The sequence below is a fragment of the Oenanthe melanoleuca genome, chromosome 1A, assembly GCF_029582105.1.
Source record: "Oenanthe melanoleuca isolate GR-GAL-2019-014 chromosome 1A, OMel1.0, whole genome shotgun sequence".
Classification (NCBI taxonomy): domain Eukaryota; kingdom Metazoa; phylum Chordata; class Aves; order Passeriformes; family Muscicapidae; genus Oenanthe; species Oenanthe melanoleuca.
In genome coordinates this window covers 49,320,928-49,335,543 of record NC_079334.1, presented here as the reverse complement: position 1 = coordinate 49,335,543, position 14,616 = coordinate 49,320,928, and the positions used below count along the sequence as shown (strand labels likewise).

Genomic DNA, 14,616 nt, shown 5'->3' with positions numbered 1-14,616 from the left:
CTGTACTGAATAAAAAATAAACACAACCAATACCATGTCTTTTCAGCTTACCTAATGATATTGAAAGGACTAGCTCATGGTATTTTAAACACTTGGGGCAATGCTCAGTGCTACAACTGAATGCTTTGATGCTGCAGGCAATGTAACTACTGCCTGATGCTTGTATGAAGTCCTAAATATAAACCTTTGCCTATGAACTAAAATTACTAATGGAATTTGGCTCTAGCCACAGAAAGGGTTTAAAATCTCCTGTGCAAAGCCATATTTGATCATGTTTCCTTTGCTGGTTGCAGTACACTCTATCAGATATGCAATTACCCAGATTCTTGCATTGTGGTCACTGTATTCATTAAAATTACCACAATTTAAGATTTATTATGATTATGCCCATATTTCTGATTAAGAATTCCCACAAAGAAATATCAATTTATAGGTTAGGAAGCATTCATGTATCTGTCCTGTTATGTCCAGGAGGAATCAGCCAGTGGAGCCTGGTCTTGCAGTCAGCTGTGTTGGCTTCACTCTGTGCTCAGGCCATGCCTGCAGTCACCAGCCACTGGGGCATCCTTCTGTCAGGGCTCTGGCCCAGACTTCTTCATGTCCCATACCAGAAATTTTCACCTTTTCCATTTGCTTCAGTGAATCTGTCATGACAAGGACAGACACACAAAGGACTGATACAGCTGCCTTTGGAAGTGCAATTTACGTCTCTGACTCACAAGTTAGGTTTTATGACATTCAGCAAATAAGGAGAAATTCTGAAGAACATGGAGAGCCAATTTAGGGGGCAGAACAGAAGCATACTGGAGCTGAGCTTTGGTTTGTGTTGTGTGTGTGATAACCAGCATATCTCTCAAATAACAGGATGCCCAGAGTTGCTGTGGCTGCCCCATCCCTGGAAGTGTTCAGGGCCAAGTTGGAGACAGCTTTGAGAAACCTGCTTTAATGGAAAGTGTCCCTGCCTATGGTAGGGGGATTGGAACTAAATGATCTTTAAGGTCCCTTCCAACACAATCATTTGATAATTGTGGGTTCAGCTAAATGGATTATACCCTATGTAATCCTGACATCTGCCAATCGAAATATCTTCTCAGTTGACAAGGCTTGTATTTTTTTTTGTCTTTTCTCAAGATATAAGGGATGGTAGAAAAACAAAGGGAGTAACTGTAATCAATTTTTATTAAATATCTTTAAATTTATTTTGTCAGATTTTTTTTTTTCTCTAAATGTGCAAAAACATACAGTGCAGTCCACGACAGCATGACTAAGGGTGAGTCTGTTTCAAGAACTGATCTGCCAAAACTCTGAAGGAACCAAAATTAAAGTTACAATATTTCTCAACTAAGGGGATATGCTGCTTGATTTCCTGGTTTGTTTGCCCATCAAAATCTACTCTTTGTTTAAAATACCTACTTAAAGACCCTTAAATTTTGCCAAGCCTTGAAACATGCACACACAGGAGCTGTACCTGGGAGCAAAGACTTTGCAAAAATACCTAAAAAATAATCAATTAGATGTTTGAAGAATTTTATATATAACCATGATCTTTAATGTACAAAGTATTCTGACACAAGCAATTAAAATTTCCTTTAATAAATCATAACATTATTAACTGGAAATTAGATATTTACCCAGTCTGTGGTATCTCTTTTCATTCTTCCTGTGCTTCTATGAAAAACTGAATTCTTGTGCTTAGAGGCACATAATCTGTGTAATCCATAAAAAACACAAGTCACTTTTCCAGCTAAATGTCTCAATCATGGAACAGCAATAAACTCACAGAACTGAAACAGAGAACACATCACAACATAATTTCAAAATCTGTGCAGAGGAATGCCAAAGAACACATTTTAAAGCAATTACAGAAGATAATTTTTAAAAAGTCCTAGTAATGGCCTTCAATAATCAAATTGATACATAGGTAGGTTACTTTAAAAGCCATTTTCTTCCATGTTTAACCTTTGTGAACCCTTAATTTATGCAAAAAGGCCTGAAGACAATAAGAAAAAAAAAATGCTGTAATCTGTAGTACTGTTTTGTTCAACAGAAATATTTCTTTGGAAACATCTCTACTCCACTGGTTAGGAAAGGAACAGAAATTCCAGAATCCTACCTCATGATTTCGTAAAATTTCCTTTCTAAATCTCTAATATATTAACGCAAATATAAAACCCCACCAACATTATATGTGCATCACTTTATCTCAGAAAATAAGAAAATGCGATTTTATTTTTAGAGCGTTTTCAAAAAAAGATTTTGACATTATGTTAATCTTAATTCAACACTACAGACCAGAATACTTAAGCCTGGCTAATGGAAAGAGCAAAATGATGAGGAGCAAGGAAGGTATGTATTTGCTAGTTTGGAGCAAGGAAGGTATGAATTTGCTAGTTTATCCTTTACTGAAGAAATAGTCCAACCAGGAATAGGCTCATGCTCTGGAGCTGGCCACACAAAAGAATTTCCAAAGATACCCTGACACACAAAGTCCAAACACATCTCCACATTATATCCATGACTGAGCAACAGCCTCAGCATCATGTCACCAGTCTAAGAATACCAACTGCACTGGGGAAATGAGTGTCATTGAGCCACAAAATTAGCAGTTGACATCTTGTCCATAAGATAGCAGCTTTACAGTTCCATGGTTGTCAGCTCTCACTGCCATGAGAACACAGTTTAAAGGATCCTTGTTTAGATTTGCTCCTTCTCTGAGCAATATTTTGGTGCAAAGAATCTCATTATTAGAAACAGCACAACGAAGCACACTCTCCCTTGTGTCATCATAAGTATTTGAAGTTATATGTTTAGACAAGAGAGTGTTGACATCCAAATTATTTTCAACTGCAAGCTCTAGACACTGGTTCTGGCCATCTACAGCAGAGTGAACAGTGCTTGACCCTATCTATCCTGGATTAAAGTTTGGGATGTGGCTGCAATGAGATGCTTTCTGCCCCTAAAACACAGTGAACAAAACTAAGCAGTAATAACTTCCTTGTAGGAAGAAAATAACCCTCATCCATCTATGTTCTTAGTTACCACTTAGACATTTTACAAAAGATCAAAACACAGAAACACCAGTTTTGAGCACTGTCAAGATATTGTGTTTAAGTTGTTTCAATGGTTTTCACTTAATTCTAAGAAGCATGTTTTGCATTTTGCTTTGTTTATACTAAAAATAAAAGTTAATTAAATCTAATCTAACACAGGCACTTCTGAAATAGAAATGCATATAAATATGTATTTGTGAGTTTACTACAGCCCTCTTTGATGTGACTTTGTGCCACATTGTTTTTTAGAGAAAATGTAAAGTCCATAGTCATACTCACAGGTAATGCCCCTCACAAGCCACTTTGTGTATGGGAAGCAGTCCTGCCTTCCATTTCCTCCATATTTCAAAAGCAGAGCTGTGCAGTCTAGAATTATTATTACAGTGCAGTTAAAACTTGTTGTCAGCATTACAGGAGAGGTTTTTCAAAATACCCACCTACTCCTCAAGAAACCATCTGATAAAACCAAAAATCTTCACTAACCTCCAGATCTTCAGAAAAAGCACATTCCAGTTAAAACAGTGGACTGATCTTTTATTGTACTTCTACCCTAGGATGGTTGAATAGGACCAGGTTGGTAAAGGTAGCACTTGACTGTACAGAGAAGATACCTTGAATAAAAAAATTGGCCCCCTTTTCCCAGAAACAGCTCAGCATTCACCTAAACCATGAGGAGCATCTTAAAGACCAGCTCAATGATCACTTGAAGCTGATGAGTGCTGAACAGAATGCTGGTGTTCACCAGATTTTGGGCATTTAGTTTCATCTAAAATAATGAGCAGCAGCTAAACCACATAAGCCAACAGGAGTGCTGGGGTGAGTTGAATAGAGAAGCTTGGGTACTCATGCTGCTTAAACCCAGAGAGAGGATTTACCAATAAGAAGTGGAGTTTCTCCTTGTAATTAATGGTACTGGGATAAAAATCCTTTTCCAGGATCATTCCATTTGCCCATTTTCCACACAGTCAGCAAAGTTAATGCTGCTTATCCATTGTATGTTTTGTATTTCCACATAAAACAAAATAAAGCACAAGGCTGTTAACTGCATCAAAAATCCTTAAATGATAAGTTTTTATGACAAGTATTTGTCGTTATGTCAACCTAACCAGTACTGCCAAACACACTGAATACTGAACAGTAATTTCTGCTTGTCTGTAAGCTTCTGAACAAAATGTTAAAAATGGTCTAACTTATTTGCTGGTGTAAATTGATGCAACTTTTCCAAAACCAGAAAATTTGCCTGAAAATTTAAACAACATAAGCAAGATGCTCCATTACTTCTTTTAGTTTACAGTTCTAGCCTGTTTTTTGTTCTATGTTTCTTTGCTTCTCTCATTATCTTATGGGGTATTTTAACCTTTCTTGCCATCTAAAGTGACTTCAAATACTTATGGAATTGGCTGACCTGCAACCTTGTGCAGTGGAAACCACTCTTTGATCAGTTTCCTTCAAAGCACACGTCAAGTTCACAAGCTCTTGAAGCCCAGATACCTTAGAAACTTGAACAGATAAATGTGATACAGTTGAAAAAAATAATACTCCAAAAGCTCAGATTTGCAAAGGGACTACTTTATTTTATTTCAGGGGTTTGTTTTTTTGGTTGTTTTTTTTTTGGTTTTTTTTTTGTTTTTTTTTTTTTTCACCCCAGGACACCTAACTTCATGGATGTTACAAGTTTCCTGTTGTTCTCACTAAGTGATACAATAAAATGGTCTCATCTCATGTCATTAATTATCTCTTTTAATGGTCTTTAATAAGTTAAAACCCTCCAAAACAAACAAAAAATGCTCACAAATATTTTTTTATCTTCATACTGCCAAGCACAGTCTAGTAAAGAAGACAAGGGACTTTGGACTCTCTGCACTACTTCTGCAGTTGTGAAGTTTAATGGACATTCACATGAGTTTGGTCAGGCTATGGTCAAGCCATGCCAGCTATTATTTTCAAGGTGTGAGAGTCATTCAAATGCTCAGTGGATTAGTAACAGAATATGTCAAACCTTTTAACTATAGTCATCAATTTAAATTCAGTCTGCTTGTATCACCAACTGTGGCTTATGTCCACTATGCTTTTTCCTCATGATATCACATCAACTAACCACCTTACTAGTAAATTCTCATTATAGCTGGAAGGTCAGGACTGTTGCTCTTTACAGCATCTTCTAGGTTTTTGAACTGTAAAATGCAGTCTTTATATGTTGTAAAACACAGAAAAAAAAAAAAAAGCTTTGTTAATATATGCTATACCTACCTAGGTTTTTCCAAATGAGCTCTGGGTTTTGATAGTTTCTCTGTTTGATTCAATCTTAGTGGCTTAACACATTTGTATTGTTCAATATTTTAATTTTTTTTATTTTTAAACTACTACTCCCATGGTGCAGTTATGTGCTCTTTCTACCAGACTGAACACTTATCTTCAAAATGTTGCACAAATATTATACAATTATACTAAGTCCCTGTTGTATGATCATGGTTCTATTCATCCTGAAAATAGAGAAGGAACATTGGAAATATTATTTGGAAGAAACAGTATTCTTATAAATGCTATTAAATAAAAACTTATTTTCAAGGGGAAGTGTTAATCAACTTTCTCTTCAGACTCGTTTTCGCATTGCTCTTGTATGCAGTAAGTCACTTAAAGTACCATAGCCAATATTATAATCCCATCCACAAATACCTTACTACTTAACATATTATGATAAAGCTTGAAAACCAAAATTAAATTAGCAAGGGCTTACATTCAGATTGACTCAGAAATTAAGGGTCTCTCAGATTCAGATTTCCATATAATACAATTTATCACCTTTTTCAATGTGAACTGGAATCATGGCCTGGGTTTTTAACTTCAAGGAAAGAAATCTGAAGGAAGATGTTAAAAATCTCAAGTTCAATCCCATTTTCTCTGACAGAGAAAATAAACAACTTGGGCCTTGAGTGCCATCTCTGAACATAAAAAAGGAGTTCAAGAATTAAAAAAAAGAATATTCACAAACACATTTTCATTTGGGTCTTGGAAAAACAGACCTTTATGCTGTTCATAAAGGAAAAGCTTTTCTGAAGGTTCTCTGTCCCTTCCTATTGTGTCCATAGTCAAGCTCTCAGCATGACAGGCCAAAAGAAGATTTAACATGTAAGACAGACTGATGAACTGCTCATCACAATGTGGACACAAATAACACTCTCCCTCATCTCTTGTGGGCAATGCACTCCATTGACAGGCAGGAGAATTTTGAGGCAAGGTTCTTTTATGCATTCTTCTTCTCATTTTCATGAACATTACTCAAATTCTGACGGTGCCTTAAAGCTTCCATCATTTAACTCAAAAATACGCTCTTGTTTATGAACTCACAAACCTTTTAGAGAGCAAAGATAAAATCTCTTCTGGACCAGCTCTTTCAGAAGTATACATCAATGAACATAACTGCAACCTCAGCATGCCATCAGCTAAAAAAAAAGTAACATTTTAGAGTACATTAGTATCTTGTTGGCAGCTAAGAGGTGCTCCTAATGAAACTGAAAGTTAATTTACCTAAGATAATTTATTAAGGAAAAGTATGTCACATCCATAATCTCATTTCTTCCACAACTGCTATAAGACAAAAGTTACCTTGCCTTTTTTCATACCTTTCATTTTGAAAACCCTCCATCTGAAGATTTTATGCCATTGAGATAACTTTTTTTTTAATGAATCAAGATCACCCTATGGAGCCACATGGATGGACCTTCCTGCCCTGCCAGCCTTACTGAAGTTGCTATCCTTAGGAGAGTTGAGAATTATTATATTCCAGCCCATCATATTATACTGACCCCAGAGCCAGAAATGAAAGGCTCCTGAAGATTTACATAGGCCTTAGATCAGAACCTCACATTGCAAACTCTCTGAAAAAAAAGTCAGTTTAATGTATTACAAAATCTTTTTAATAATGTTCACATATGGTCTACTGCTGCCAGATGACAACATCAGTGTTTCCAGGAAGAGTTAAGAACACTAAGCAAGATAATTTTTTAGTAATAAAATATTTTTATTTTCATTAGCATGTATTTCTAAGATGTTGCTTGGGGTGAATGAGCAGGAAAGGCCTTTGCAGGGTTTACAGAGATGTTTATTTCAGCCACACATGAATTCAGAGTTCAGGGAAACAAAGGCAGGGACTTTCATGAGGGTCCAGGTTTAATACATGGGATAATTAGGGCAGGGAGAGCATCAGGGAACAATTATTAGTTGACACGGGGGTACTACCACAAGGGAAGGGCCAGAGCAGAGAATCAACAGGGAATTAGGGTGGGAGTGACCGAAAAGCTGGGAGAGGGCACAGGATTGACTCAGGGAACAAAACAGGGGCTGCATTCCCTAGTTGGGAATTCCTTTGGTCTCCACATTCTACCACTCCTTTCTCTCCAAAAGATCAGAGGAATAAATCAGTTTAAAAGCCATCACAGAAGATTTTCTCTGATTATGCAGTTTCCATACCCAAAGCTTTCTCCTGCTTTGCTACACTCCTGAGTGACTTCGCCACAGGCGTCATAAAGCTCTTGAACACAAACTAACCAGAAAGGTCTCAGATAAGCAGTGTTTCAGAATTGCTGTGTGTACTATTTTCAAATTATCTTATCCCACAAAAATACATATATTGTGAAATGAGAAAGTTGGTAAGGCAGCAAGTAACCATGACAGGGCAGAATAAGTACAAGGCAAAGAGCTCCGCACAGCACAAGCGCTGGTCACCCTGCCAAGGGTCTACAAGCTTGGAGAGCCTGATTTGCTATATCACTGCTGGCAATGCAGTGTGCTGGGCTGACAAGGTCTGACCACAGCATGGCAGATCCACAAGGATCACAGCCCAACACAGCAGCGTGGCTGCTGCACTGCGCACAACAGAAACATCGCTGCTGCATTACGTGACGGGGCAAGGAAAAGGCTGAAAAGCTCAGCAGGAAAATCTTCTTCCATTCACCCCTGGCAGTTCTCAATTGCCAGACCCCCACATAGATCACTGAAAACAATTGCAAACCCTTACTCTAAATGAGTTTTAGTTTTTTATTTTACAAAGAATATTTTCTTTAAACAACATTTTGAGTAGCCTGGTATTTTTCTGATTTTTGTATTCACACCTGAAAAGCTATATATTACTTCATATTACTTCATTACTTTTTATTAGAAAAATGTTCTTCTCTATAAATTACTGTTTTTTCCTATGGAAAAAAATTAACTACCTGCTAATCATGGAAGTTGCATCTTTCCTTGGAAAGAAGTGTATCAAGCATTTATTGCTTTCCAACACATAGAATTATGTGAGAGTTAATGTTATTCTAATTTCTTATCCTTAAAATAAACTAGAAAATCTTAGCTTTACTCTATAAATAGGCGGCCTTAGGCATGCACAGAGGTTATTCATAGCAATAAAATAATTACTAGCAATCTAAATTTGGACTCAGTCTCTTAAGTATTATGTTTTTAAACTATTTCTCTGTTAGTCTAATTGGCGAGCACACCACAGTCTCACCATTTCAACCCATTATCTTGCCAGTGTTACCCTGGGGCCTGCATTTTGAACAGCCAGGAATGGTGCCCTGCAAGCTGAGGTGTCCTGTGATACTTCTAAAATTAAATACACAGTTGCTAGATAAATTAAGGTCTGACCTTGTACAACTGTAACATAAGCAGACTTGACCCTCAGGAAAGTATTACACATGACTTCTCTAAAATCTCATCAAATGTAACATGAGGTCTGGGGATATAGGATTATCTGTGCCCCCATTGGTTAAACAACTCCCATTAAGAAAATTAATTATTTGCCAATAATTCTCAAGCACTATGTTAACAACATATGGGAGCATATTTACATAAATCACAACAAATTTGAGAAGGTTTACCCTTTAACTAGTTGCAGATCTCGCCATCATGGCACCACGGACAGCAGTGATGAAAATACAGAATAACCCCAGAGTAAGATCAAGAACAGCAGTACCCAGCTAGCTGAACCCAGGCATGAGTGAGGAAGAAGCTGGAAACGTTGCTGATTCAAAGCCTCCGTGTTGTTCTGCTTTTAACCAATTAGTTACCATTTTCACCACAAGTAAGAGACAACAAGGGTACACAACAAACTGAAACCCCCCAAACCCCAACTTGTCTTTTATTGTTCTAATGAAATTAAATTTTACAGTGAGCTCCTCCATGACTTTTGACTCACTAGCATTTATAGACCCATAAAAGTGTAAGATTAACTAAAGCACCACATGCATTTCAGTCTTTGAACACAAGATCGACAAAAACATTTCATGATGATAAATCACATGCATTGCAACTTCTTTGGCCAGTGTGACCTAACTAAAGGTGGCACTCCCCTAAAAAACCCCAGTATAACAGAAGCAGAGAGAAACAATGCTGGGATCCTGCTCTACGGCTGGCTATGAGATGATATGAACAGACATATATTCTTATCTAATTAAAAAACAAAAAATATGTACTTATAGTACATATAAAGAACACAAATGTTGTAATTATTTATTTTCAGTTCTTTCATTTCCTTTATATAACAAGGACACCATCAGAATTAGTACATATCCACATTACAAGCATGGTCTTGTTTTGATTTTCAGGTATTTTAATAACATTGTGCATTGTGCATGAAGTGCCTGATTCCACTCTAACGTAATTACTAGATATAAATCCATCAATTATGCTTCATGCAGAAAAAATAAGACTTTTGTCCAGATACCAAATCGCATGGCAATCTGAGATACAATACCATGAGATAAACTCATGGGTGAGACAAACATGGGACAAGAGCTATGGCAAGACCTTCTTAGGTAACCTACACACTGAATATTAATACATAGGATAATATTTCTAACAGAATCCCCAGTGTAAAACAGATAAAAAATAACCTGTGAAATGCTATGTGGGTGGTTTGGGGTTTTTTTGTTTGTTAGATTTCAAAGTCAGGTACTTGTTGACTGTGACACTGACAATACTTCGTACGTTTCAGCTTTGTTATATTTTAAAATAAGTTATGTATTGAAACAGGATTTGACCAGTATGGAGAATTTCCCACAGTACTACTTTTGAAATTGATTTCACTAACATTTTCACTGACAAGGCCTACTGTTTTCAGCCTTTGTTAGGAAGTGGCAAGGACACCTACGTGCTTAGGCTGTGTGAACAGTCACCCAAAACTTCTGTTGGAATGATGCTAACACTGTTAAAAGATTACCAGGTGCAGAATCATTCATTTGTGCTGTGGTCTGTTAGTGTGATCTGGAGATCATCTGGTTGGACTATCAGAGACAAGGGGAAAGTTCAGGGCTGATCCAATTTTAAAAAGGCAGGAACTTTTAAAGACTGGTATTTTGGAAAGAGAACGAATTTCAGTACCTTGGAAAGAAACTCCAGCTCTTTCCCTTGCAATTGCAAAGAACCCAGGCTTGGGGAAACACAAACCCTGAATGCTGATATAAACTGCATACTATATATATATATATATATATATATATATGTACATATATATATGTGTATATATATATAACTGCTGATATAAACTTTGCTTTAGATGCAGATTGGTGGAAATGCATGTGTTTTATCAAAGGACTGGCTTCCTGGGAGAACTCAAAGATATTCTGAAACTCAGTTCATGGAGTTTGCTTACCAGTTATGGAAAACAAGAGCTCAAGAGCAGGGCAAAGGAATTACAAAGAAGAATTTGTCCAGAATAACATACAAACTTAAAACGTAATTATTATAAGGTATTACTAAGCAAAATTCACCCTTTAAGTTTGCAACTAAGCCTAAGACTTAACAGAGGAACAACTGGATCTTCAAATTATCATCATGTTCCCCTCTACCAATAATTTAAGCTGTCTTTTCATTGCTCTTTTGTCTCGTTGTCTCTACCTCAGGGACCTTAGTTAAATCCCCTATTTTCTGTCTGGCTCTGTCTCAGGGCGGTTTTTGCTTTACGAAGCGATCGCACCATCGGGCAGGGCCGCTCGCTCCGCACAGCGCCCCGCGCGCACGCGCACGCGCACTGGGGCCGCCCCGCCGGCCGCGGCCGCTGCGGCGCATGCGCAGCCCGCGCCCTCCGCTGCGTCCTCTGAGGGCGCCGCGACCGCGGCCATGGCGGGGGCGCTGAGGAAGGTGAGGCGCCGCCGGGCCTTGGGCCGCGAACTGCTGCTGCGCGGGGTCGTGCTGTCTGGGGGGAGGGCAGGGAGTACCCGAGACGCGGGGTGAGAGCGAGCGGCACCCTGCGAGGGAGGGGCCGAGGGCAGCGCAGGGCCCGGGTCACCTGCCGGGCAGGCGGGGCGGCTGGAGCCGGGGGCACCGGAGCTGCCCCGGCAGCCACAGCATCGCCAGCCGGTCGGAGGCGGGGATTGTCCCGCTCTGCTCTGCACTGAGGCGGCCTCACCTTGGGTGTTGTATGCGGTTTTGTTTTTTTTTTATCTGAGAAAGATACTAAGCTGCTATAGAGCATCCAAAGGAGAGCGACGGAGATGGTGAAGGGCCTGTAGGGGAAGCCCTATGAGGAGCTGCTGAGGTCATTGGTGAGGTCATTGGATATTCTTTGATTCTGGTTAGGTGATCTGCTCCCTGTGGGAGCACTAGAACTCTGGGATAACGGGCATATAGCAGGGGGAAGGGCTGGTGTCACGTCATGGTCCCTGTCAGGTGTATATTGAGTCAAAACAATTAGTGTGGAAATGGATGCTTAGCTGTGTTAAGTATGTTTATGCTCTCTCTGCAGACCACTGGACTTGTGGGATTGGCTGTAGCTGAGAACCCTCATGAGGTATGTCACACATCTCATTCTATAGTAATCAGGACTTCAAGGCGAATCACTCTCAGCATCTCAGTGAGATCCAAGGTTTTTGTGATGTGTTTGCATTTTTAGGTACACAGTATCTTAATCTCATGCCAGCTTAATGAAACAATTAAAATTATCCACAGTGATAAAGGTTTGTTGCATGTAATTTTAGGTTATTTTACACATGTACTTTTTGTGGCATTCGCTGATTTCAAAAGCCTCTCTAGTGTAAATATCTTTATGAACCAATATTTGATTTCTTTCATCAGTAATGCCAAAACAACTCTTTAAATTCAGTTATTCATAAATATACTTCCTGCTTCACAGACAAAAAGATTTTTGCTGCTTTGCTGTGTACCCAAATACAGAAATAACTTATACTAAAGGAACAGTCTAGTGTTGGATGATAGAGACTAGCCATGTGGTGCAAAGCCACACCAAGGCCCTGTGATGGCAAGCACTGCTGAGATTGCAATACTTCAGTGGTACTTGGAAACTGCATTGGGTGGTTCTCATAGCTTGTGAAAGAAAATGTGTGGTTTTCTTTTTTACCTCCTCAGGCTCAGTAGTGTATTTTTCATAATGCTTATTTGGGAGGCATTAGCTCTGAAATAACTTCAGTAATTTTTTTAAGATCTCCACTTTGAAATTTCTTATTATAAAATAGTTCTATTTAAAAAGTGCTTTTGACTCCAGTACATAAGAATACTGTCAAAAAGAACCCTTGAAAAAATCACTATTGTTTGGTAGAAATTGTAGCTCATTCTTCTACAATATTTTTTTTTTTTTCATTTTGCATCAAGTGCATTCAGATTGCAACTCTTTGTTTTTTCATTTTGTTTTTTGTTTGTTTTCTCTGAGGAATGTGACAGCAGTAATATTTCAGTCGTGATAAATCCCTGCTTTACCCAAGATGGAGTTCAGTGGCTCAGACTTAATTATTAGTTAATCTTACACTTCTGGATTGAATACCATATTTTGTGCATAGACAGTAGCTTAGTAGGTTTAGTAGGACAAGAAGTTAAATAACTGTAGTTGTGTATTTTAACCATGTCTTGTGATCATTTCAGCGTCTGAGAATACTGTACACAAAAATCCTTGGTGTCCTGCAAAACATTCCCAAAGATGCAGCTTACAGGAAATACACTGAGCAGATTGTAAATGAGCGATTTGATTTGGTGAAAAATGTAAGTACAGTGCTATTTCATTCATGCTACACATAAAAAAAATTTGTAGGATGAGAAAAGTGATTTTTGGAGTCCCTGACTGTTTCTCAGGTGCATGTGTAACTTTCAGGTATAAATTCAGAAACAATTGAAGTATTGAGGTTTATTTTTGTTATTGACTGGGATATTTTGATGGCATATGAAAAGGGATTGTTAATTTTCTGAAAATTAGAAGCAAACATAGGTTTTTTTCAAAGACTCATAGGAAAGTGGCCATTTTCACACACTTGCACAGAAAAATACATGTTCTCTTGCCAGCATAGTATCTTAGCACAATCCTTGTCTTCAGTATTTAAAACCACTTTTTGTTGTATTAAACTCTGCAATTCTGGTGTTCCTTATTTAAGGTGTTAATTGAAAGCTTGCATATAATTCTAGAAAAATCTAAGAACAAAATTTTTTTCCAAGATAAAAACTAAAGCCCTTATCCTGCTAATACTTCATTGGATTCATTAAATAGCATTCATTCTCTGTATTTATCATTGAGGGTTTGCTTTTCAGTAACAAATAAGTGTGAGATTTCTTTGATAATGTGCAATGATATAAGCCAGCTAATCTGATAGTAGTTCTGAGAAAGACTGGAGTATGAAATGGTTAAATTATTGTTTTCATGCTTTTTATGGGCTTTCTACTTCTCACTAAAGTATTGTATTATATATATTTGAACACACAGGAAATGGATGTGCAAAGACTACAGGAAAAACTGAATAGTGGTCAGATAGAAGAAGTCATTGTACAGGTAAAGGGGAAATTTGAGATGAAGTACCAATGTAGCTCTGTTTTTTAGTGGTCCTTTGGCTGAGCTTTTATTCAGAAAATTGGAAGTTTTGTGTATCTTCCTTTGCTGTAGAACAGTCGAACAGAAAAAAAAAAAAAAAAAAAGCCCTGAAAATAAATTGTTATGTAGTGATGGGATGACCTTGCTAAAACCTAACAAATTAACAACTGTTTCTTGCATTATGCTTACAGATATGCATATATACCTACATTGCTTCTTACAGAATCTAAATCAGTGAAGAGGGCAGAAAAGTATTTAATATTGGGGGTAATCCAAACCAAGTAGAAAATATCATGAAGTTGTCATGGGGAATGTCTCACTGAACAGAGTGTCTGTTTGTGTATTTGGGAGTGATGTGATTTTCTTAAAAAAAACAACTCCCAAAAACATAGAGTTCCTTTGATATTTATAGGCGTAATTTGTGGTAGTCTGTGATCATGATAGATAGTGGCATCACTGAGGTAATTAACTGAAATAGAAATAATTTAATATTTTGGCAGTTGTATGGAATTTAAGACTTTGTGTGTGGTGTTTACCAACAGGCTGAAAATGAGCTGTTCCTGGCAAGAAAAATGTTGCAGTGGAAACCATGGGAGCCTCTAGTTGAAGAACCTCCTTCTAACCAGTGGAGATGGCCAATATAATTTTCAAAATGATGTAACCTCTTGAAAGTAAAAAGAAAAAAATAATTATTAATCTATTGTTAGTGTCAGTTGTCTTTAAATTAAAGATAATCACTTCATTAAAATACATTTTGTCCACTTA

The 14,616-nt window shown here is 37.7% G+C and overlaps 2 protein-coding genes across 2 annotated transcripts; one reads left to right on the top strand and one right to left on the bottom strand.

Annotated features, from left to right (window-relative positions):
- Positions 1-1,651: 1,651 nt before the first annotated feature.
- Positions 1,652-11,164, bottom strand: ASB15 (ankyrin repeat and SOCS box containing 15). The gene is given in 11 exon segments (XM_056482059.1): positions 1,652-1,723; positions 1,725-1,784; positions 2,389-2,561; positions 2,564-2,602; positions 2,605-2,902; positions 2,905-2,956; positions 3,330-3,378; positions 3,381-3,416; positions 4,441-4,481; positions 4,483-4,549; positions 11,020-11,164. Coding segments are annotated over 11 exon segments (1,032 nt in total).
- NDUFA5 (NADH:ubiquinone oxidoreductase subunit A5) lies at positions 11,088-14,616 on the top strand. Its single transcript, XM_056515730.1, has 5 exons — positions 11,088-11,183; positions 11,788-11,832; positions 12,918-13,034; positions 13,747-13,812; positions 14,394-14,616. Exons 1-5 carry the CDS (start codon positions 11,163-11,165, stop codon positions 14,493-14,495), a joined length of 351 nt encoding a protein of 116 aa, XP_056371705.1. The 5' UTR covers positions 11,088-11,162; the 3' UTR covers positions 14,496-14,616.

Bases quoted from the DNA above. Each gene is read 5' to 3' on its own strand.
- NDUFA5 (XM_056515730.1), top strand. From the start codon at position 11,163: ATGGCGGGGGCGCTGAGGAAG. The intron at 11,184-11,787 runs GTGAGGCGCCGC...CTCTCTCTGCAG, and splicing joins TGGCGGGGGCGCTGAGGAAG to ACCACTGGACTTGTGGGATT. The intron at 13,813-14,393 runs GTAAAGGGGAAA...GTTTACCAACAG, and splicing joins TAGAAGAAGTCATTGTACAG to GCTGAAAATGAGCTGTTCCT.